We start from the raw sequence: 24,457 nt of genomic DNA on the forward strand, positions 1-24,457 counted from the left end.
CTTGATCAATTCTTTACAAAAATATCTCATGTTCATAATTATACCACTAGGTCTAGTGCTTCAAATTTCCATGTCCCGAGAGTAGGATCTTACACCAAAAATCCACACTTGATTGGAATAATTTACCATCCCAAATCAAAGCTATTATTGACAAAAAATACTTTTAAATATGCCATAAAAAACACCTTGCCAGATGTGCGTTAACCCAAGAGTCAGCTGCATTTGTGTAACCTGTTCCTTTCTGTCCTTTTGCTTGTTTTGTCCTCCGTCCCAGGCACCGTCTTGTCTTTATGTTGGAAATAAGTTTACACATTTGCAGCTAGACTTTATGGGTTATCCTGGCATTTCGGCTTTTTGGTGTCTTTGCTTGTATCCATGTATTTCATATATGCTAAATTTGTGATAAATTGTGATTGATTATATTTATTGTTCTTGTCGATTTTGCCGAATAAATATGAATGAATGAATGAAAGAATGAGGGGGCCGGGTGGTCATCCTTTGTACGGTTACATTAATGACTTTCCCCACCCCGGGGATACATTGAGGGCATCTTATACCCACTAATGTGAGGTATAGACCCACACACACGTCACATACACAAACCCACCCCAATATGTGACTTGACCTTGGCCGTGGTGACGTTTGAAAAATGGCTTAAAAATCGAAATTTTGGCCTCCATTTTCCTCCCTCCCCCTCACGATGTGGGTCATGGCGGATATTTGCAATGAGTGAATTTTGTCTGCAGCAATAGGGAACAAGTGATGAAATGAAAGATCAAGCACAATTATCAATAATATTATCATCATATCCAATGTTTTGAAAAATGCTGATTATATTCAACTGATCCTTTAATTCTTTTGAGGAGTGTATTTGTTAAACATTTGCATTTGTTAAAAATAAAGACAGTAATTACTAGTTTAATAGGGTTTTTACCAACTAAATGGGGACAAACCTGCAACCAAGGACGTCCACGGTTGCTATAATCAGTCAAAATGCAAATCAACATGCGAATTCGCCATATAAAAGTTTCATTATTATTTCAATAAATATAAGGTACTGTAGTAATATGTCATTTGATATAGCATGACTTAGCGGTGTTTGCTCTCAAATATTAAGACAAAATAACACGGACACACAAGAGGAATAGGGTTCTACGAATGTTCCAAGGGGTGGACAAACCTATCACCAAGGACGTCCACAGTTGCTATACAGAATGCAAATCAACATCCGCATAATTCACAATATCAAAGTTTCATTATTATTTCAATATAAGGTAATTTAGTATTATGTAATTTGATATAGCATGACTTAGCAGTGTTTGCTCTCAAATATTGAGACAAATAAAACGGACACACAAGAAGAATAGTACGGGTTCTACGAAGATCACAAGGAGTGCCATTTCCTCCCCATGTCCATGATTTTTTTTTATGAGGGAAACACCCAAAACTTTCGTTTGATATATTATTGTTCTTGACTCAAGAACTGCAAGACCTATTGAAATATAAATGTGATTACTGTCTTTATTGTCGCATTTCCTGTAAGAATAATTTAATAGAAATACCTAAATGGCTGATCAAACTTGCCTTATAGTATACTACATGTCACTCATATTTTTATCCGTGCGAAAGCAAACGTATGCTTGTCTCACTTGGGTAACAAATTGCGCAGACGAATTCACAAAAGTTCACTGTACCTGTCAATTATTTTGGTGTGTCATAATGACGTCACAAATCGCCGTCAAAATGTTGAAATGTAAAGAATAAAGCTTATATTAATATATTCATTTCTAATTTATACATAAATGTCCTCCAATAAATGAATAGGATTTTATAGGATTTTTTATCCTCAAAATCTTGAAGAGATAAAACGTGATCAAATTTGAAAATATAATACACATCACTTATACCGAAAAACCTTTTCAACTGTTTTACCTCAGTTAGTTGAAGACCTCCACACCCATCATGATCCGCGGATTGTTATTGACGGCTTTTGCCGTTGTGTTTGCCGTGTACGTTGAGGGACATGGTCGTTTGTGGGAACCGGCCGGTAGGGGTACGGAATGGAGGAAAGGTTTCTGGGTGCCCGAACCTAACCGTGACTATAATGACGACGAAGTCTACTGCGGCGGAAGAGGGGTATGTCACAGGTCTCAGTTTGATAGAGTTACCAAAGTATAAAATAAACTTATGGTATCCCTTTTAAAAGCCATGTATACGTCGATATACAGTAAGCCAAAAAATTAAGGTACCAGTTATGTTCACCTCCTGTATATCCTAAACAAAGACATATGTGACATAATTGGAACCGGCAGCAAATAGGTGCATCTTTTAGCTCGAATTTAAGACCTTATTCGTTGAAATTGTTCAAGAAATAAAGACACGGCGATCCCAAAACCTAAGGAGGATACCAATGTAAAGGTTGCAGTTTGCTGCATTAAATGCCCTATTGATTTGTACACAAAGCGTTCGTGAACAAGAGAACTAGCGCTGAGCTTCCATTGATTAGCACGTTGAAACTAGCATCGTGCTTTCATTGATTAGAACACAAAAGTGCAACTTTTGATTTCGTTTCTTCATTAGGTTTTTAGATCACCGTTTCTTTAATTCTCAACCAATTTCAACAAATAAGGTCTTCAATCTAAAGAGCACAGGTATCGACGGCTGGTTTTAATTTTGACATATTTGTCTTTATTGAGGATATACAGGGGTGAACATAACTGGTACCTTAATTCTTTGGCTTACTGTATACTAATTGCAAAGCTTAAACCTACAAGTGAAAGTACAGTAAAGCATTCGCTCCACAATTACGATTTGAAATTTATAGAAGATTGGGTAGCTCGAAACTTATATATGTTATATGGCGAACTAATTAGAGCCAAGTTGTTGTTTAAACTTCAATCGAGAACCGTTAATTTGATAATAGTTTTCATTTGGCAAAATACACCAAATTTTGAGCAGCATGCTGATAAGGGCAACTGTCTTAGCATTAAAACCTTAAGTTAATTATACTCGAAGTTATGGCCACTCAAAGTATTGGGGATTTGTTTGGATGTGTTTAGTCATGTTAGTTGTTGGCATAATAATGCATCAGCAGCTTCAAACTTTACCAATTGTTTGCACCGCTAATATCAATGGGCTATTCCATTTAAAATCTACACTACCCCTGTAGAAGATTTTGGAAATATCTTCCACAGAGGGAGTATGTGTCATATATACATTGCAACCAACGGAAGCCACTCATTGTTTTTTAACCTGTATAATTCCTGTCCCCTTTCAAACACATTTCAAGAATTTCACGAAGGTGGAATTATGTAGTTGTTCTGTCATGAATTCTTTCCTCAAAATATTTTTACTACCTTTTTCGGGTCAAATCTCCAAACAACTAAGCTATTAATGTTACGTACTTGACTAGGCTTTAAACTATTTATGGTCAAACTTGTATTTGCAGATGATCTTATTAATACCCTTCTCATGCTTCTTGATTGGTTCAAAATTGGACACAATATTCATTTTGGCCAAGGGGTTAAGAAGAAGATGTACTTAACTGTTCGGAAGAGTACGTGAAAGCACAGACCCTACGGTCTGTGGTGAAAGCAATACCCATCAAGTGTATTGCAGAATTAATCATAAGTTACTCTGTTACCAGGTCCAATGGGAAATTAACGGCGGTAAATGCGGAGTATGTGGTGATGATTGGAGACTAGCTGAGCCAAGATATCATGAAGATGGTGGAAAATATCACGCTGGATATATAGTGCAAACGTATGCACAAGGGTCACTCATCGATGTACAGGTAAGCCTGGGAAACATGAAGGTGGCGATGGCGGCGAACAGACACCACGATATACTAGTATAATAAACTGAACTGATTTAGTTTAGTGACGTGTTAGGCCCGGTTCCGGCACTTTGTGTATCCGCGGGTATTCATGCTCGTCGGAAACTATTTCGCGAAATTAAGAGGTATTTGCAGATAAAGAAACGCGATTCGCGAAATACAATAAAAAGGGGTCATTTTTCATCCACTTAATTGTTCGTGAAATTGAAAAAAGTGTACTCTTTATTCACCAATCACACGTATAAATCATCGTAGTTTCATACTTTCATTTCATTAACGAATCCCAGTTCCATTATTCCTGTTGGTACACATTATATTAGTCACATAAATTATACGATGCATACAACCGCGGGTACATTCTGCTGATTTGCTTTATCGTGAACTTTGGTGTTAAGGGATCTGGAATGAGCGTTTTGAGCGTTTCGACAGTATTTTTGTGGGACATGAGAGCACATCAGACATATCGAATTGCATTCTGAATACGAAGAATGTCTTTCTGATATCAAATAATTTTCATTTTTAAAATTCACGATATAATACAAATTTTATGACAAATTATTAAAATTTGATATTTTTCACATTTTTGATATATAACAGTCCTCGAAGTACATTTTATAAATCTTATGATATATTCTTAAAGTGTATGTAGCTGGGAGGAAAAGCCGACGATCAATTGAAAATGTTGACCTTTTATATTGAAAATATGGATTTTTTTCCCCAAAAGACCTAATTTTTTTTGTGTTTTGGGAAAAAAATCCATATCTTCAATACGAAAGGTCAAAATTTTCAATTGATCGTCGGCTTTTCATCCCACCTACATACACTTTAAGAATATATCATATGGTTCCATTCCATAAACTGACTCGGGGTTCGAAAACGCAACCTTTCGCACCGTAGTCGTACCCCGTATCGATTGAGTTAACTTGACTGCAAAATTCCTAAGCAAGATATAAATCTAGTCGAGCACCGTTTATATTATATGATTTTTAGCACATTTTCGTGTATTAACATTAACGTGTATATGTGACCACAAAAAAAGTGTAGCAGTTTAGGTCTAGTCGTGCAAAATAATGGCGTTGACGGTTGGCCTTATTATTTTTCCCAATCCCGGTTATGTGTGTGCCTAATTCAGCAGCGTTTTAGGCCGAGGTGGGCATTATCGGGCAGGTCAGTCCGACATGCGACAGCATTTGCCCACTGTATCCTTCTTTCTGTACATTTAAGGGGTGGGGTATGAACGTTTGGACAGTATTTATTGTGGGGCATTAGAGCACATCAGACATATCGAATTGCATTCTGAATACGAAGAATATCCTTCTGATATCAAATAATTTTTGAAGCAAATGATTAAAAATTGATATTTTTGATATTTAACAGTACTCGAAGTAAATTTTATAAATCTTTTAGTGTGCGGGGAAAAGCCAAACTTTGGTCCCATTTTTAGTCATTTTTAGGACGATTTACTTTTTGCCGTCCCATTTTATCCCTTCGCCCCCTGTTTCTTTGGCTACGCCCTTGGTAACACTGAACCCATGTCAAACGGAATTACTTTATTCGCGACTAATGTACGCAATTTTGGCTATTTTGCGCACAAATTGTGGTATGTAACAGGTTTAAAGGACGGAACAACTCGGTGATGTGAGCCATACTGTATTTTGAACTATCCCACTCATAGGCAGCCAGTATTCTATTATAGCACTTAGGTTAATCTTACTTCAATTCTTGGAATATACGTTTTACCTATTTCAATTTCCAGGTTGAATTGACACAGAATCATCTGGGTTGGTTTGAATTCCGTCTTTGTGATCGAGCCAAAGCATCGGAACCATTAACAATCGACTGTTTAAATCAACATTTGCTGAAAAATCGCAAGGGGGAAACGCGAACTAACATAGGCAGTGCTGGTGGTTACATGGACTTCAAACTGCAACTTCCTGCCGGTATCAAATGTGAGGCATGCGTACTACAATGGATGTACTGGACCGGTAAGCATTAGGAAACGAATTTGGAGAAAACCTTCTGTTAATAAAATACTATCCTGAGCCACCAGCCTGAGTGGCTCACGCTCCAGTAATTTCAGATTATTGAGCTCAGTAAAACATCAAAGAATGTCTTCCAATTCATGAAAACAAATAGATAATCAGCTTATCGGATTAAAAGCTTAGAGGGAAGGTCTTGCTGCTCAGCGAGTGTTTATCAGAAGGTTTTCTCCAAATTCATTCTCTAATGGTAATCATTGTATTTTGTTTGTAATGTTTTTTATTAATTTCTATGTTAAATGTGACATCAAAACATAAAAGAACAAACTTATTTTTGGTTGTATTTGAAGACCTGAGCGCAAGAAGACCGTAAGTCCACTTGGCCCCTCAACATGTATACACTAGTTACGTATGGTTTCTTAGGTTTTAATAATGTTTAATACATGTTCCAGAGTGAAAACATCATGAAAGGTTGTGAAAGATTTGTTTTAGCCCCAGAACATGTATAAAACATTACCAAACTATGCGAAACTATACGCAACTTTAGTGTATACATGTTGAGGGGCCAAGTGGACTTCAGGTCTTCATTTAAAGAGGTTTAATATGATATGCGATTTCAAAATGTCAAAATTTCTCAAATCTGGTTAAACACCGCACCAAAATATTCAGAAAACTTCCAGTTTGGCATATCTACGATGCATGGTTATCAAGTTATAAGCAGCAAGGTCAAAGGTCATTCCCATTTCACTCGGTTACCCATGTAACGAGGCATCTTAGATGGTTCTTTATTTCAATTGCTATCAAAAATCGTACAATTAGAGACCATTTTATGAAAATCAGAGCGAAAACGCGACAATGAAACAACCAATAGTAATACTTTATTTATGACATCAAACAACATGCAGCTATGCTAATGAAGTTGTAATTAGACCTACTATAATTTGATGTGGATATTTTCATGTTGATTATCCTCAATAAAATCAATACATCGTCACTGGGCGGGAAAAACCTCATATTTACTTTTGGCCATTGAACATGGATAAAGCCTTGTCCATGTTCAAGGGCAAAAAGTACATATGAGTTTTTTCCCGCCCAGTGGCGACATGTAAAAACAAGTACCATAAACAAAATAAATTCTAGTTATTCACTTTTGTTCATCGCATCATTGTATAACTATTACTTACACAATAACAATCATACTTCTGTCTTGTTTTATTTATCTATTTATTATTAGGCAACGACTGGGGAATTTGTCCAAACGGCACAGGCATGGTAGGATGTCACCCGGAACCAGAACAGTTCTTCGCATGTTCAGATATTGCAATTGTCTAAAGACATACTGAAATAAACGAACGATCACAGCAAATTACCGCCCCCATGGAAAACAGCCAAAACAAAAGAAGAAGAAAAAAAAAAAAGCAAATACATATATCCTAATTGTATCAATATTGTTACGGTTAATTCCTGGATTAACCGTAACAATATTTTTTTTTAATTCAAGATAATTGTTTTAAAATAGCTCCTTGCCTTGATGAAGGTGGTCATAATTGCAGACTATAAATGATTAAAGCAGAAGCCAATTAATTCATAAAATGACATTAAAATATCTGCACTTTTTGTGTGTAGGGGTGAACATTGTGTATAAACTAACGCAATACCGCTGTGGTCAAGTGCAATTCCTTCGGGAATTCCTTCTTGACTAAGGAATGATAATATCCCACATACACTAAAAGGAATTGCTCAACAGTAACTTGTAATTTTTATAGCCTGTGACCTGCATTATTTTGCCACTGAATTAAACTCTTTTATTTGGTTACTTGAGCACCGCTTATTGTTCTGGACGTATTAGATCGCCTTATAGCGGCGATATTCATTTATAATGTAATCATTTACTATCAATACGGTAGTATGATCCAATTTAGAAAAGCCCCGCAGGCTAGTAAGATTGAAACAACTAAACAATAACCAAAACCCTATACCGTCGAAAAGAACAAGCTTCTGACGAATCGGACTGTGTAGTGCAGTGCTCTAGAACTTGTTTCATAATCCGAGGTATGTGGTTCGAGTCTCGGCGGAATTGTCTGATTTTTATTTTTGGTCAATTTGAAACCTATTTATAAGTTGCAAGTATATATAATATTTTCATTATGCCATTGAGTTATGGTCCAGGCGAATAAGTGGTGGTCAATGTAATGGTAAAGTAATGTGGGATACTTTTGGTCAGTGAATGCACATGAAGAGTGAAACATCCGTGAATGTAATGAATAAAACTAATTAAGCCGTGTAATAAGAGTTGGGTAACTGTAAAAAAACGACTTCTTCTTCTTCTGTGAAACCATGACGGTTGAAACCATTTTATCCTTTTGACATCGAAAATGAAATAAAAGGTGAAATGACTATACAATTAACTAAACTCTTCACGTCAGCCATATCTTTATCTGTGGGAAACAACCGTATGCTTATTTGAATAGGATAACAATTTGCGTCAAACAAAGTCATGAAAGTTTGTGTCACTCTCAATAAATTTGACCTGCCATCATGAATCCACCGTAGTCGCCCACAGAATGTTGAAATTAATAATAAACAAAACGTATATGTAAATTCATAACTGACACAAAAAATTTTACCCCATAAACTAATTTTATCATCATAATTTTGAAATAAAAACGTGATCAAATTTAAGAATATAAATTATACACGTCACTAAAAATATTTTTAATTGTTAGAGCTCCGTAGCCATCATGCTTGTTATTGCGGAATTTTATTGGCGACTTTCGTTTGCATTGTACGTTGAGGGACATGTGGGAACCTGCCGGTAGGAGTACGGAATGGAGAAAAGGTTCCTGGATGCTGAAACCAAAACGTGACTGATGATGTTTACTGTGGCGGAGGAGGGATATGTCACTGATCTGTTTTCTATTTAAAATGTTATTTTTGTTCAAAAATGTGTCTCTCCTTTAACAGCCAATCACGGTGTATTTATAAATTTATCATGTGGACATTGGTGCAGCCATTACACAACAATCCATCAGTGGAAGTAAGTACCTACTAGTAGCTAGCATACGCTCAACACAAATGAGTAGGAGAGACAAGAGTGTTGCATTTTCAGACACGAAAACCGGCTACTGCAAAAATCAGAAGATTGAGAACCATGCAACAGAAATATGTTATGGTTAACTAATTGTTGAAACCATCTAAATGTTTAGACTACACCACCTTTACAATACATGGCTGTACTTACTACTTAGCCTACTTCTTGGTGTAATTATAGGTACTTAAAAGAGAAACATTAATAGTTAATGTACATCAAGGCTATCACAAGACCACAGTTATGGGTAAGAAACTGTTATTGTCAGGTTTACTAAGCAAAGGCATCAAAACCAAATTTGTTCGATCTTAGGATCGACCGTCGATGCTGCTTCGATGCTTGTTATTAATGAACTATCAATTAATTAAACAGAATTGCTAGTAAATGTGTATTGGTCAATATTATTAAATGAACAGATTCATGTGAAATCACTATTAATGAATTTTATCCGCGTTAGGATTGATCAAGCAGTGGTGGTCGATTGGAAGACCGAACTAATTTGACTCTATTGCCTAATTGTTATTGTTTAATTTAAAAGGTGCCCATATCTTGTGCGAAAACAGCCGTATGGTTAGCTTCAATTTGATAACAAATTGAGTCAATTGAAGTCACGAAAAGTTCGCTGTCCCTGTCAGTTACTTGCGACGTCACAAAGTCACTCTCAAAATATTATAATTATAATATGCTAATAAGCAAAGCATTATGTCAATCAATATACGTCAATTATTATTATTGCTTTATCATAATATTATCTCGAATAAAACTGTTCCAAATTGCCCAAAGTGAAAGAATATATAAACATCGCCCAACCAAAATTCCATTTCCATTGTATTCACTCAGTTTAACACCCTTTATACTCAGCATGCTACGTGGATTTTTATTGGCGGCTTTTGCCGTTGTGTTTGCCGTGTACGTTGAGGGACATGGTCGTTTGTGGGAACCGGCCGGTAGGGGTACGGAATGGAGGAAAGGTTTCTGGGTGCCGGAACCTCAACGTGACTACAATGACGACCAAGTCTATTGTGGCGGAAGAGGGGTATGTTCGTTTAATTGATTTTATAAATTATCAATATAATAATAATAATAATAATAATATCATTTGATGCGGGTTAATTTACGACGACTATAGATTTGCAGTGATATTTCGTTGATTCCATGTTAATTCATAATCTCGAAAAAGTAGACAAAGATTAGTTACATGCTACTAACCCAGCAAACACAAAACGGATTTTTGGTTTTGGTAAAAACGTTTTAATAACATTAAATGTCATGAAAACGTTTCAAAACGTTTTGTATGAAAACACATTACAAAAATATTTTCAAAATGTAATTTTGAATTTTTTTTGCCAAATAATTTATCAACACTTAAATAACATTATGTTAGAATATTAGAAGTAAGTTATCAAAAAAATTTTTTTGAATGTTATGAAAACGTTTTATACCCTTTATATACCCTTTATATAACCCGACATTTAAACATTTTCTATCAACCTTTTCTAAACTTTTGCGAAATGTCGAAAATGTTTTGTGTTTGCTGGGAAGCTTCAATATTTCTAGATGTAGTTGATGATCTCGTAGACTGCAACAAAAGCAGTTTTTGGCTTGGGTAGGTTGAGCATCCTGCCAAAAACTTGTTTTGTTGAAAACCCCCATATATCAGTAATTTTTTAAATGATGTTTTGATGTTTTCTCAAAATTGCTCAAGTGGATGTAAAGGGTTTTGCAAACAAGCTTTTCATAACCTGATGCAATATTTGGGGAGAAATACATTATTTTGTTGATTTTGTTAAATTTTGATAACCCAGCAAACACAAAACGTTTTCGACATCATTCGCAAAAGGTTATAAAAGGTTGTCAGAAAACGTTTAAATGTCGGGTTATATAAAGGGTATATTAAGAGTATAAAACGTTTTCATAATCTTAAAAAATATTTTTTGATAATCTACTGCTCAGCAAACAAAAATGTTTGACAGAAAACGTTTAAATGTCGGGTTATATAAAGGGTATAAAAACGTTTTAATAACATTCCAAAAACATTCTTGAAAACTTGATACAAAACATTCTAAAGAGAATGTTATTTTGGGGTTGAAGAAATATTTTGCGAAAAATGTTTGCCCAAAATATTTTCAATAACGTTTTAAAAACGTTTTCATGACCTTTATATAACCCGACATTTAAATGTTATTAAAAGGTTTTGAAAAAAAAACATTTTAAAAACATTTCTGTGTTTGCTGGGTTCAAATATCTTAACGTAATGTTATTTAAGTGTTGACAAAATATTTGGCAAAAATGTTTGCAAAAATAGTCTACAATAACATTTTTGAAAACATTTAAAAATATTGTTGTAGTGTGTTTTCATACAAAACGTTTTAAAACGTTATCATGACCTTTATATAACCCGACATTTTAATGTTATTAAAACGTTTTTACCTAAACCAAAAGCCAAAATATAACTTATTTAAAACGTTTTTAAAACGTTTTTGTGTTTGCTGGGAAGTTAATTTGGCATGGTAAATCATGGTAACATTTAAAAAAATCTAGATATTTGAAATAAAAAGTATACCATTACCAATGTATTGTTACATGTTTATTCAAACATGTTAACTTCCTGAAACCAAAGGCTTTTGATCTATGATCCTTGAAAATTAAAAGTCAATACAAAATACATGATTTAGGCAGTTCCAATCAATTAAATCGAATTAACAAAATTAAGGTGGTTTCCAGCTTTTATGCAAACTTATTTCGGATATTTTTTTAGGCTGAACGCAGAACTCTAGAATAATCTTTTGGAATAAATATCAATATTAACATAAATTGTTCGAAACAAAAATACTTCAGAATAACGCTTTGATCCCATGATCCCGAAGGGTAATTGATCCCACAAACCCTTTCGGACAAACATTATGCAATCATGTCTACAGCAAAATGTTTTGTGTTTGCTGGGAAGCTTCAATAGATGTAGTTGATGATCTCGTAGACTGCAACAAAAGCAGTTTTTGGCTTGGGTAGGTTGAGCATCCTGCCAAAAACTTGTTTTGTTGAAAACCCCCATATATCAGTAATTTTTTAAATGATGTTTTGATATTTTCTCAAAATTGCTCAAGTGGATGTAAAGGGTTTTGCAAACAAGCTTTTCATGACTTGATGCAATAGTTGGGGAGAAATGCATTATTTTGTTGATTTTGTTAAATTTTGATAAGTTAATTTTGCATGGTAAATCATGGTAACATTTTTAAAAAATCTAGATATTTGAAATAAAAAGTATACCATTACCAATGTATTGTTACATGTTTATTCAAACATGTTAACTTCCTGAAACCAAAGGCTTTTGATCTATGATCCTTGAAAATTAAAAGTCAATACAAAATACATGATTTAGGCAGTTCCAATCCATTAAATCGAATTAACAAAATTAAGGTGGTTTCAAGCTTTTATGCAAACTTATTTCGGATATTTTTTTAGGCTGAACGCAGAACTCTAGAATAATCTTTTGGAATAAATATCAATATTAATAGGTATATCACCCCAAAAATAAGCGCAGCAGAAACATGTTATTTGACGCTTTTAATTGAATCATCGTTATGAATGCTTCAAAAACAAAAACAGAATTGAAATCGGATAATGCAAAGTGATGTAACGTCAACTTGAAGATACCCGGAAATCGGGTGAAAACCTGCCACAAATTGCTATAAATGGCAAAATGGTAATTTTGGGATTTGTAATGCTTATTCGGACACTTACTTGAAAAGGTAGCATTGATTTAAGTATCACAGATTAATTGCATATCTTTCCGGACTTCGTTAAAGAAAACAAGATTAAAGAATCTCTCCTCGAATAAATGTAATAAATCCACCAAATATACAATTTTAGCCATTTTGACGAATCTGCAGACAAATAAAAGCTTAAAAAATTAGTAAGTCCAGCTAATTAATATGCAAAAATAATGCCAACAGAGAACCGTACATGATATGAGGATGCGGTTTTTTTTTTACATAAGTACCCAAAGTTCTTTCATTTGGTAACAAAAATACACAAAAAGTCATTAATTATGCAAATTAGCTAATTACATCTAATTATATATTTATGCCATTCTTATGTTAATTAGGCATATGTAATTTTTACTTTTTTCAATGTTTTATTTATGTTTTATTCATACAGCATGATTTTGTCAAATATGAACCTGCTGTGATGTTGAATAAAGAAACTGCAGTTAATTGCCTAAGTGCACCGAGTTTTCAATTGGTATAGGGAAGTGTTTCACTCATTGTCCAAGGAAAAAAAATACATGATAACAAACACTGGTATTTCAGACCGATGGTACTAGGTCCTCTATTTCGAGAGACCTATATTTATTGATTTATGGACGATCTAAAAAAATTCATAAAACAGGTCTTAACTCTTAAACTAGGCAGTGTTTAATTTCGGCGGAGTTGATAGTGATTTAGGAAATGTTTCACCTACCATATATTAAAAAGACAAATTATTGTGATCAATGAAACATAACGAGGAAATCGTTTTTTGACATGTATGTTTTCAAAAATTGGCCAACTTTGATCCGCGCGCTTTTTGATTCACTGTTATGTATGCGTGCACAGTATGACAGAATTATTGTGCAGCCACTGTGACATACCTAATATTAACATAAATTGTTCGAAACAAAAATACTTCAGAATAACGCTTTGATCCCATGATCCCGAAGGGTAATTGATCCGACAAACCCTTTCGGACAAACATTATGCAATCATGTCTACAGCAGAATTCACCACGACCTTTGCAGGACTTAAACACCATTAAACCAAGATAAATCTCATTGAAAACAGCTCAACTATGTTAAATCAGGGATGTGTCTCATATCCATGGTTAAATCCACAAACACATGTTTCTGATTTACCTGTGCGATATTACAATGGGCTGTGGTGAAATAGGCATCATGATTTCAGTTGGATGCACCATTACAAAGCAAACGCACAGTAACAATACTGTGCGTGGCCTTTGTTTCCCAACTGAGAACAATAGTATGCATATTGTTAACCAGGCTTGTTGATGGTACAACTCATGTCAAACTTGTCAGAGTAATTGTGATTGTATCACACAAGTAAATGAGAAACATGTGGTTTTAGACTTAACACGGTTTGGAAATAAGTTTTTCATTTTTTAGCTCCCTATCGAGTAGTCAGAACTCCATATTTGGGAGGGCTCGACAACAATCTTCCCAAAATCGCATTTTAATAATATTTAGATGACCATAGAGGGAAAGAATTGAAGTTTATTTACAGCTTCTATGGCGAAAATTGATCAAACCGATCACCCGACGGTGCCCCTTCGAAGTGGGAGCTATCACAAGTCAGCTGTTGAGCACAAGTTGCCATTGAAATTACACGTCCGACTGCTATGAAATTTTGGAATTCTCTCTTCGGAAAAATAGCTCGAAAACAGCTTTCCCGTGACATGTTTTACTTCAAATTGTAGTATGTTAAGGATGAATATTATAATTCACATGTGAGCCTCTATGGCTAATTTTGGGTGAAGGGTTTTCCCTCCAGCTCACTAACTAGTTTATTGCCTAAAATACCTACAATACAGTGATCAATTGGAGCACTGTGTGTGCACTGAATAGGAAAAACGGACAGTAACTGCATAATGCATAACTCTTCGGAACAAAAACTTTTCGGGTTTAAGAAACTTCCATGAAACGCGTTTTCTTCGAATGACCCTTTGGAGTAGAAGTTAATATTTAAAGAATATTTAAACAAAAAACGTCCAAAACAAAAATCGTTATGATCCCAGATAGCGTAAGAATATTTATGAAGGCAGTACCATCAGATGTATCACCTTGATAATAATAAGTAACTAAACTGTTTTAACAGGTCCAATGGGATATGAACGACGGTAAATGCGGAGTATGTGGCGATGATTGGAGGCAGGCTGAGCCCAGAGAACATGAAGATGGTGGCAAATATCACGCTGGGTATATAGTACAGACGTACACACAAGGGTCACTCATCGATGTACAGGTAAGACTGGGAAACATCAAAATGGTGACGCGGAGAATGTCACCATGGATATATCAATTTTTAAGGTGGCGTCATTTTGGCATAACACTCCAAAATTTGAATTCTGCAAATTGTGAATTTTGGTGTTAAACGGGCCGAAAGTCAGGGCCAATATTGTACTTTGACGTGACAGGGCAATGTTGGTTGAATTTCTGCCTCTGTGTGTGTGCGCCAGATCGTGCGTGGGCAAGGGGGAAGTTCCGCAAAAAATCATAACAGACGAAATATTAAATTGCCCTGTACATTCGCCTTTTTAGTACGAAAAACACCGAATATGCCTTGGTTAAATTGATTCCCGTGCGGAATTGCATAATACTGCATTCTATCACCTGTGTTACACGTTGACAAAAGAATGATGATAGCTTACAACACAAAAGAATCTAATATCGAATTCTAAGCGGGTTTAATCCACCCAATTGGGGACTCACAACACCTGTTTGGTGCATGCGGGGACCCGATAATGGCCGACCAAATCCTGACCATGACTTGGCTCGTTGGATTCGTCTATAGAGGCCCTGTATGAAATTATTGATTGGCCCCAAACAAAGGATTTGAACCGGTGTCCTTCACCGTAGTTATGGCGGAGTACAGTCCATTCAATCAAATGTTGTCATCAACCTATTTGATCGTAGTGCAGGGTTATGTGTGTGAGACGAACTGTCACGGTAGATTGCAATCATGCTTTTGTTGAATGCATTTGAGTAGTCCGCCATATTTACGGGATGATACGTCACATGCAAGGCCTCTATATAGGAAGAAGAAATACGAAGAAGGTATCTTTCACCTCGTGATTATATTTCGACCATTACACAAAAAAAGACAGTTAATATTTGTTTTATGTCACTCATACATAAATTCTACACCTACCCATTGCTATATTAAGTCTAAGCAATGGCGACGGAAGCGTTAGAATGTTTGGGGACGGAGATTATGATTTCTTTGTTCCGGTTTTACTGGGACTTTTTTGTCCCCAAAAATTTTCAATTTCAGACCAGTTTAGCCCCAAATTTAGATTTGTTTTGCTAATTCGTAGTCTAGTGTGCAATCTTCTTCGTATTTCTTCTTCCTATATAGAGGCCTTGCATGTCTATAATTTATCGAGTGATATAATCTATAACAACACTTAAAGGGGGATTTCATGATCCTAGCGTCCTCTTTTTATGACACTTTTCAGTAGATATCCACGAGAAACTCTTTTATGCATGATTATGTACATTACACTGCTCCATAGGCCACTGTTGTAATTTCGTTCTGGTATACCAGAACGAAATTCAAATTGACGATATTTTTGCTAAACGAATTAATCTGCAAGAAATGTTTGGTACATAAACATTATGCAGCCAGAGGTTTCCAGTGGTATAAAAATCTCAACGTTTTTTGAGAAAAGTGGGGGGACGAGGCTGTGGATCACGAAATGCCCTTTTAAATTTACACCTACGTCATATTTCAAACATTCTTGAAATTAATAAGTTTATGACATTTCAATTCCAGCTTGAATTGACTACCAATCATCTTGGTTGGTTTGAATTCCGTCTTTGTGCTCGAGCCAAAGCGTCGGAACCATTAACATTCGACTGTTTGAATCAACATCTGTTGACAAACCACAAGGGGGAGACACGAGTTAACATCGGTAAGGCGGGAGGATTTTTGGATTTTAAACTACAACTTCCTGCTGGTGTCAAGTGCGAGGCATGTGTATTGCAGTGGAAATACGCGACTGGTAAGTATACATTGTATTATGTGTTTGTCGAGCAATAATAAAGTCCGGTTCCTCCACATCGCGCTATAAACTGAAATCTGAGCCAGGTTTTTACGAGCTCGGCGGTAAAAATTTTTAAAAAAAAACTTTAAAAAAACAAAAAACAAAAAACATGCTGATAATCAACCTTTTCCAGTCACTGTATAATTTTTATTCACATAATTACAAACATTTTCTTCGTTTGCTCTCTTTATCTATTTATCTCAGGTAACGATTGGGGAATTTGCCCGAATGGCACAGGCATGGTTGGATGCCACCCAGAACCAGAAGAGTTCTACGCATGCTCCGATATTGCAATTGTTTAAAGGCATGCTGAAACGAATGAACATTCAATCGTGATTACGAAATTCGATTTAAATATAATTTAAAAATAATTTATATAAATACCTCCGCGAGATTACTTCCTCTCTTATATCTATCATTCTTCTTTATTCAATATATTTATTTCAAGTTCAGCTAAAAGTTATGTGCATCGAGAGTTTAGAACCAGAAAGCCGCAACTCACAATGGTTTTCATTGTGAGTTACGACTTTCTGGTTCTCAACTCTCGATATAGATAGAGTACAATTTTAATTTTGACTTCATATTATTCCTAATGGTCATGATGGAGGTGATAATAATTGTGGAGAAGGTGATTAAAATAAAAGCTTAATTATTGTTCTATGGACCAATTAATAAAACGACGATAAAATATGTGAACTTTTTTGTTGTATCATGAAACAGTTTCTTTAAGGGAACAAACCAAAAGATCGATGACGTCCTATAAACGAAACTAGTTTCGTTTAGGGGGGAGGGGGTAAAAATACTCGATTACGTCGTCTGAAGAATGTGTCATTATTATTATTATTATGTCAAAATGTCAACATTTCTTTATTACGTTTCTGGCAGGGAGGGAGGGGGTCGGCTGAGAAATGAAACCAGTTACGTTTATAGGACGTCATCGATCTTTTGGTTTGTTCCCTAAGATCGTTCGTAGTAAAAACAAGTGTTTATATTTAAACACCATATTGTGTTTATTAGAGCAACACTTAATAAACACATAATTCATGTTAATGGTCTAACACTAATGTTCATAAATTAACACTTGGTGTTATATTACAAACATTAGTGTTTGTAATATAACACCAAGTGTTAATTTATGAACATTAGTGTTAGAACCATTAACATTAGTGTTAGGCCATTAACATGAATTATGTGTTTAGTAAGTGTTGCTCTAATAAACACAATATGGTGTTTAAATATAAACACTTGTTTTTGCAGTGTAGTAACTATGCATTCAGATTCATCGTGAACTGAAAAAAAGATAAAAGATAACAAAAATGCAAAATAATGGTCTAAAACCGACATCTACCTTATTTTTAATAATCAGATTTAGTTGCACAAGTCCAGAATTTTACTCATCCTACTCTCATTCCCATGTCATGTATTACGATCAGCTACTGCAAACAACAACACACCCTGGGGATGAGAGTAGGAGGACCAGAAGTGGTGCAGCGGCTGTATCGGCGCATTACTGATGAAATCTTCCGCACGGAAGATGAAACGTCTAAAACATGAGAGTAAAATTCTGGACTTGTGCAACTATAGAAATCTGATATTTAATTTAACTGTGTTATGACTGTTTAATTGAGGAACTAGTCCAAGGGGAAAGTAGAGCGAGGTACCTGATTTGGAGTCCCAAGGGAAGAGGGAATGAACGGAAACGGGAATGCCGACTAACACGAAATGAACCAGATGAAACAGAAATTAAGTTTAATGATTTATTACGAATTTACATCCTCAGATAAACTGAGCAAAATACAAAATGTTTGTGTTTTAATAATGAGTCTTACCAGAGTATAAGTATAATTGAATATGATTCACGTGCAAGACATGATGACATTATAATCGTCATCATGTTACCAGTCTAACTATTCATCATGAATTCTTATTCAATGGGTGCGTCTTGCAAAGAATTCACGTAATTTGATTGGTTTTCTGGTGTATAATATCTCACAATAGTTGATAGTGATATTAGTCAGGGCGCGCGCCGCCACGCAACGGCGGCACGCTTGTTGCTCCTCAATGATCGCGCGATAATGCGTTCGCGTAATACACGTGCGAGAACTAAGAACGCGATTCGGCGGCTTAGATGTTCGTGATGGTTTCGTTCATTTAAAACAACGGGGATGTCCTCACAAAAGTAACTTTATTTTTGTCTGAAAAAGGCAGTTTTTCTCGCAAAATTACATTAAAACTGAATAAGAATGAGAATAAAGATAGGATTTTGTCTTTTGCCTATCAATATCGTGTCATAATGGATGGGCTGGCCAATATTTTTATCGTAGTGGATACCGGCTGCGCCGGCATCCACTACTCAAAATATTGGCCAGCCCATCCATTATGACACGATATTGTAAACAAAAGACAAAATCTATCATTTATTCTCTAATTCTTATTCAATGGGTGCGTCTTGTAAAGAATTCACGTAATTTGATTGGTTTTCTGGTGTATAATATCTCGCAATAGTTGATAGTGATATTAGTCAGGGCGCGCGCCGCCACGCAACGGCGGCACGCTTGTTGCTCCTCAATGATCGCGCGATAATGCGTTCGCGTAATACACGTTCGAGAACTAAGAACGCGATTCGGCGGCTTAGATGTTCGTGATGGTTTCGTTCATTTAAAACAACGGGGATGTCCTCACAAAAGTAACTTAATTTTTTCTGAAAAAGGCAGTTTTTCTCGCAAAATTACATTAAAACTGAATAAGAATGAGAATAAAGATAGGATTTTGTCTTTTGCCTATCAATATCGTGTCATAATGGATGGGCTGGCCAATATTTTTATCGTAGTGGATACCGGCTGCGCCGGCATCCACTACTCAAAATATTGGCCAGCCCATCCATTATGACACGATATTGATAGGCAAAAGACAAAATCTATCATTTATTCTCTAACTAAAGTTGAGTAGGTCTGCATCAGTCGCAGGGCTAGCAAGGAGTGAAGACTTTATTAACGGAGAAACAAATCCTTGCTTCACTCAGTGCAATTGATGCACTGAATCAGATATAAAAACGTTCACTTGATGAATGGTTAACATGGCTTATGATCAATTATACAAATATTGACTGCTATGAGGGGCATGGTTAAAATCATAGGCCCAAGGTGATCTCAAAACCATGACTATGCCCCGAGGCGTAGCCGAGGGGCATAGTCATGGTTTTGAGATCACCGCGGGCCTATAATTTTAACCATGCCCCGAATAAAAAACAGTTTTTTTTTATATACCAAATCTTAAGATTCTTGTCATCTGTTTGGTTAAAAGCATCGATTTTGGGAAGAGAAATTAATAGTTTCAATGCGAACGGCACAGATTACAATCTGCGATTTGTGCGTAATTATAGCGCGTGAAAACATTAACGCGTGCGTAATATCATTTTACGCTGGGAAAAACGCGCAGTTTGATCGTGACGCACGTGACCGGTCCATAGTTCATTTCCATGGACCGGTCCATAGTTCATTTTGCGGACATAGTTAATTCAATGACTGCACTTTCAACCAATCAGATGACAGGAATCTATGAGGTATATAAAATCAATTATTGACTGAATTATCGTCACAACAACTATATCAGTCCTGATGAACTTATTCAAAGGGGATCTACCTTATTTGTTTTTATTACAAAACATAATTGTAAAGCATCATAAGAAGAATTTTACGATCATACTAAAACAAATCATGCGATAACATTATTACCAATAGACAATGATAGACAGGGAATGGCTATTAGCTTATATGCAGTAATTAACTGACCTATACAAGCGCAGCGGTCCTAGCAACCGAATATTCTGCGAGTATTTATACAATATTCAGTATAATATTCACCATAGAATGGGTATAATAAGTACTGTGAAGACATCATTTTAATTTTAATTACGAAAATAAGCAATATAATTATACCAAAAGTTGTCTGAAGAGGCACTTTGTGATGCCTCATCCTCCATCAATCCCCAAAACAATTAAGATTTTTGTATCATCAGAAACCTGTGTACAATTCTGATTTACCCTGCACACCCTGTGTTTTCAATACAATTTTGGTATACCCTGCGCACCCTATTTTTTAGAGTTAGAGTTAGGGTTGTGGGTTAGGGTTAGGATCAGGGTTATACTTGTGCGCAGGGTGTTTACCAGAATTATTCCGAAACCTGGAACTACATACAGTGGCGTAGATTTCTTTTTGATATTGGGGGGGTAGGGTTGGAAAAAATTCTTGAAGTACAATGGCCTACAGGACAATGCAATATGCGTAACCCTCAAATTCAACGTCTGAATCACTGAAATTTTGGGAATTATTTTTTCCTGGATATCTAACGAACCATGCCCTAAAATGAGGATGCTTGAATCACCATGGATGTGTTAGGCCGTATAAAATCAATGTTTTGATTCTCGTCCAGAGGATTTTCATGAATTGGTGAGAGAGGGAGGTTTTTTTTCAATGTAAAATTAGCATTAGTTTTTCGGTTTTTTTTCGATAGTGCTCGAGGAAAGGAGGAGCCCGCCCCCTTTTTAAATGTGAGATTCAGAGGAATAAACCTCCTAAACTAGTAACACTAAAGTCTTAAGTGATCCATGTTCTCTAATAAACTTATTTATAATGTACAAAAATGTCCTTTTCCAAAGTCTAAAAATGTTTGAAAAATCTATAAAAAATTTAAAAAAAAAGAATCTGACAAATCCTAGAAATAGAGGAGAGAAGTGACGAGAACCAAAACATAATTTTTACGGCCTTATAATGACAATACGTACCACAAATTGATTAACCCCTCTCCTTTAGCTTGCCACAAATTGCACCTCAAATCACGAATTATATCGAACACATTTTATAAAACGAACCGCTTCCCTTTAAAGGGTGATGTGTAACATGTGTAAGGTAATTGACCGGAGGTACTAAAAGTAGTAGTTGACTGTACTTTGAAACAGGGGAATCCCCTTTTGAAATGTGGCGTCATCCAAATGTGTCATTTGATCAGGCGGCGGATGACATGATCGAGCCGGCAACTCGTGAAACCGCCCGGCCGTATGGCATTTTCCATATACTCAGGTAGTTTTGTGGGGTTCATTATCGAACCCCAACGGTTTTAGCTTGTATTTATATTATTTATCAACATAGGCCTATTTGTTTGTGATATTTCAAGCGTTTTAAAATTTCAAAAATAATCCCATTCAATTACACGGTTGACGATGAAAATTTACTGAATTTAGGGACTGCACGTCATACACCACCTGATTTGATATTGAATTGCATGATGTGCCCTATTAGTGACGTGATTAATGAATGAGCTTGACAGGTGGACTAAAACATCACAAACATGTAGACCCTGTTTTGTGATATTGTGTTGAATAGTGCTCTGATCTAAGGACGGCTTTCTCTTTTAAAATATCACTTTTTCAGAACAACAAGTGACCAAAGCAAAGTTTTAACACATTACTAAATGGGGATATAAACCAAGTCAACAATTTTATTATTGATAATCATTTTAATCTGTTTTTGTCCAGTTTTTATTCTTACGTGTTTTATTAAATGGATAGCACGATTCGCATCCAAAACAATAAAAACCTCAATTGCAGATGAGCCTAAATACTTGACAAATTTAATAAATTGTTAATACTTATACTTATTGTTCTAATCTAGCAACAAGGATGTATCTATACTCCCGAAACGCTTTTTTTTTTCTTCTTCTTTTTTAACTGCTTTAGTTAGTTTGTTAGCTTTTTATATTATGGTACCACCCAGTATCCAAGCAAACACAAAAACGTTTTAAAACATTTTATTCAAGCTATAGTTTGGGTTCAGGTAAAAACGTTTTAAGGGGGTACTACACCCCTGTGGTAAATTTGTGACTATTTTTGCATTTTTTTCAAAAAATAATATACACTGGTAACAAAAGTTATGTATATTATTGGGGCAAGGAATCCAATTACTACACTGAAATTTCAGTGACTCAAGACAAGCGGTTCAGTATATATGATAGGAAATGAGGTACATTCTAGCGGTACCTCTTTTCTTATCATAAATAACGAACCGCTTGGCTTGGGTCACTGAAATTCCAGTGTAATAATTGGATACCTTGCCAGGGTGTAACAATAAAATTTATACAATTGCATTTTGACTTCTCATGGAAAAACTAAACAAGTTATGGCAAAAACGGTACATGCAATACAATCAGTAATATCTTGGCTAAAAGAAGACGTTTAGTTGGTTTCTTTACAAGATCGGGTTCCAAAGTTATGGCGGATTAATTAAATCGTCCAGAAAACGTGTTGGGCCACTTTTGCCATGTTTGCGCATATTAAGTTTGAACCGCGTAGATATGCTTATCGTGCATTAAACATCAAAGAACTGACACAAAATAATTCTAAGTGGTGTTTCTTCATTTAATTTACATGAACTTAATAATAATATGATATTTCTTTAAAATCTATAACTGAAGTCATGAAAGTTCCTTCAAATTATCTTATAAATAAAGTAATTTCTCATATCCCTGAGATATCATTGGTAAAACTGAGAACAGTTTTTGCATCCATAAGTACAAAACAATAAAATTTTGAAATTAAGTTCAGCTGGGCTTCTAGCTGTTCTGGGGCGACCACTATTGCCAGCATTTCTGTTAACAGATTCTACATATATCTCATAGTTATATGTAATTGTATGCCTTGATGGAAGACGTGAGTTTGGAAAATGAGCTATGTAACAACTATAAAAGTACGCTCTTCCAATGTGAATTGGGGTTGAAGTTGGTGAACTGCAGCCACGATTTCTAATGAGGTTGTTATGTCAGTGCTTAGTTGTGACTTTCAAAAACTCAAGGAGATATTCCATTATGTAATCATTTCTACTACTTCGAATACCCCATTGTTTAAAACTACCTATCATAAGAGCACCGTCCAACTGGTCCATGGTTCAACTCAGTATTCAGTCACATTTGTAACACTTAGACAAAACTGGCCCAAGCGGTTTTAAGACTACGTTACATAATTGGACATATCTTCACTTGTATACCATCGATTTTATTAGAGCAAAGCTTATCTGGTGGCTAAGGAAATTATCTTGATAGCCATATAAATATCAAACCAAAAAATAAGCGGTATACTTGTGTCATTCTATTTTCAAAATTGTACAAATTTTATTGTTACACCCTGTACATAACTTTTGTTACCACTGTGTTTTTAGTTTTTGAGAAAAATGCAAAAATAGACACAAATTTATCGAGGGGTGTAGTACCCCTTAATAACATTAAATGTCGGGTTATATAAAGGTCATGAAAACGTTTTAAAACGTTTGATTTGAAAACACACTACAAACAATATTTTAAACATGTTTTCAAAATGTTATTGTAAACTATTTTTTGCAAACATTTTGGCAAAATATTTTGTCAACACTTAAATATAACATTATGTTAAAATATTTGCAGTAGGTTATCAAAAAATGTTTTTTAATGTTATGAATGAAATGTTTTATACCCTTTATATACCCTTTATATAACCCGACATTTAAACGGTTTCTGACAACCTTTTGCGAATGATGTCTAAAACGTTTTGTGTGTGTTGGGTAGGTCAGCTGATATATTCCAAGGTTTGTGGGAATGGGTCACAAAATACAGTATCTGATAGGCCTATGTAACGCCATTTAAATACAATTTATATACATATAGATAGATAGATAGATTTTATTTTTGCAATTCAAAAAACATACGAATGTTAA

The 24,457-nt window shown here is 35.3% G+C and overlaps 2 protein-coding genes across 2 annotated transcripts; both read left to right on the plus strand.

The window, feature by feature from the left end:
• The first annotated feature begins 1,946 nt into the window (after positions 1-1,946).
• LOC140165421 (uncharacterized) lies at positions 1,947-9,057 on the plus strand. Its single transcript, XM_072188726.1, has 4 exons — positions 1,947-2,136; positions 3,647-3,793; positions 5,592-5,820; positions 7,049-9,057. Exons 1-4 carry the CDS (start codon positions 1,963-1,965, stop codon positions 7,144-7,146), a joined length of 648 nt encoding a protein of 215 aa, XP_072044827.1. The 5' UTR covers positions 1,947-1,962; the 3' UTR covers positions 7,147-9,057.
• A 667-nt stretch (positions 9,058-9,724) lies between these two features.
• LOC140165422 (uncharacterized) lies at positions 9,725-17,164 on the plus strand. Its single transcript, XM_072188727.1, has 4 exons — positions 9,725-9,938; positions 14,770-14,916; positions 16,447-16,675; positions 16,922-17,164. Exons 1-4 carry the CDS (start codon positions 9,765-9,767, stop codon positions 17,017-17,019), a joined length of 648 nt encoding a protein of 215 aa, XP_072044828.1. The 5' UTR covers positions 9,725-9,764; the 3' UTR covers positions 17,020-17,164.
• The last annotated feature ends 7,293 nt before the right edge of the window (positions 17,165-24,457 follow it).

The sequence above is a fragment of the Amphiura filiformis genome, chromosome 12 (genome assembly GCF_039555335.1).
Source record: "Amphiura filiformis chromosome 12, Afil_fr2py, whole genome shotgun sequence".
NCBI classification, from domain to species: domain Eukaryota; kingdom Metazoa; phylum Echinodermata; class Ophiuroidea; order Amphilepidida; family Amphiuridae; genus Amphiura; species Amphiura filiformis.

What these genes read in the sequence shown, in the direction of transcription:
- LOC140165421 (XM_072188726.1), top strand. Translation starts at nt 1,963, where the DNA reads ATGATCCGCGGATTGTTATTGACGGCTTTTGCCGTTGTGTTTGCCGTG. An exon ending in TCTACTGCGGCGGAAGAGGG is followed by an intron (nt 2,137 to 3,646) that starts GTATGTCACAGG and finishes CTCTGTTACCAG; the next exon opens with GTCCAATGGGAAATTAACGG. An exon ending in GGTCACTCATCGATGTACAG is followed by an intron (nt 3,794 to 5,591) that starts GTAAGCCTGGGA and finishes TTCAATTTCCAG; the next exon opens with GTTGAATTGACACAGAATCA.
- LOC140165422 (XM_072188727.1), top strand. Translation starts at nt 9,765, where the DNA reads ATGCTACGTGGATTTTTATTGGCGGCTTTTGCCGTTGTGTTTGCCGTG. An exon ending in GGTCACTCATCGATGTACAG is followed by an intron (nt 14,917 to 16,446) that starts GTAAGACTGGGA and finishes TTTCAATTCCAG; the next exon opens with CTTGAATTGACTACCAATCA. An exon ending in GCAGTGGAAATACGCGACTG is followed by an intron (nt 16,676 to 16,921) that starts GTAAGTATACAT and finishes TATTTATCTCAG; the next exon opens with GTAACGATTGGGGAATTTGC.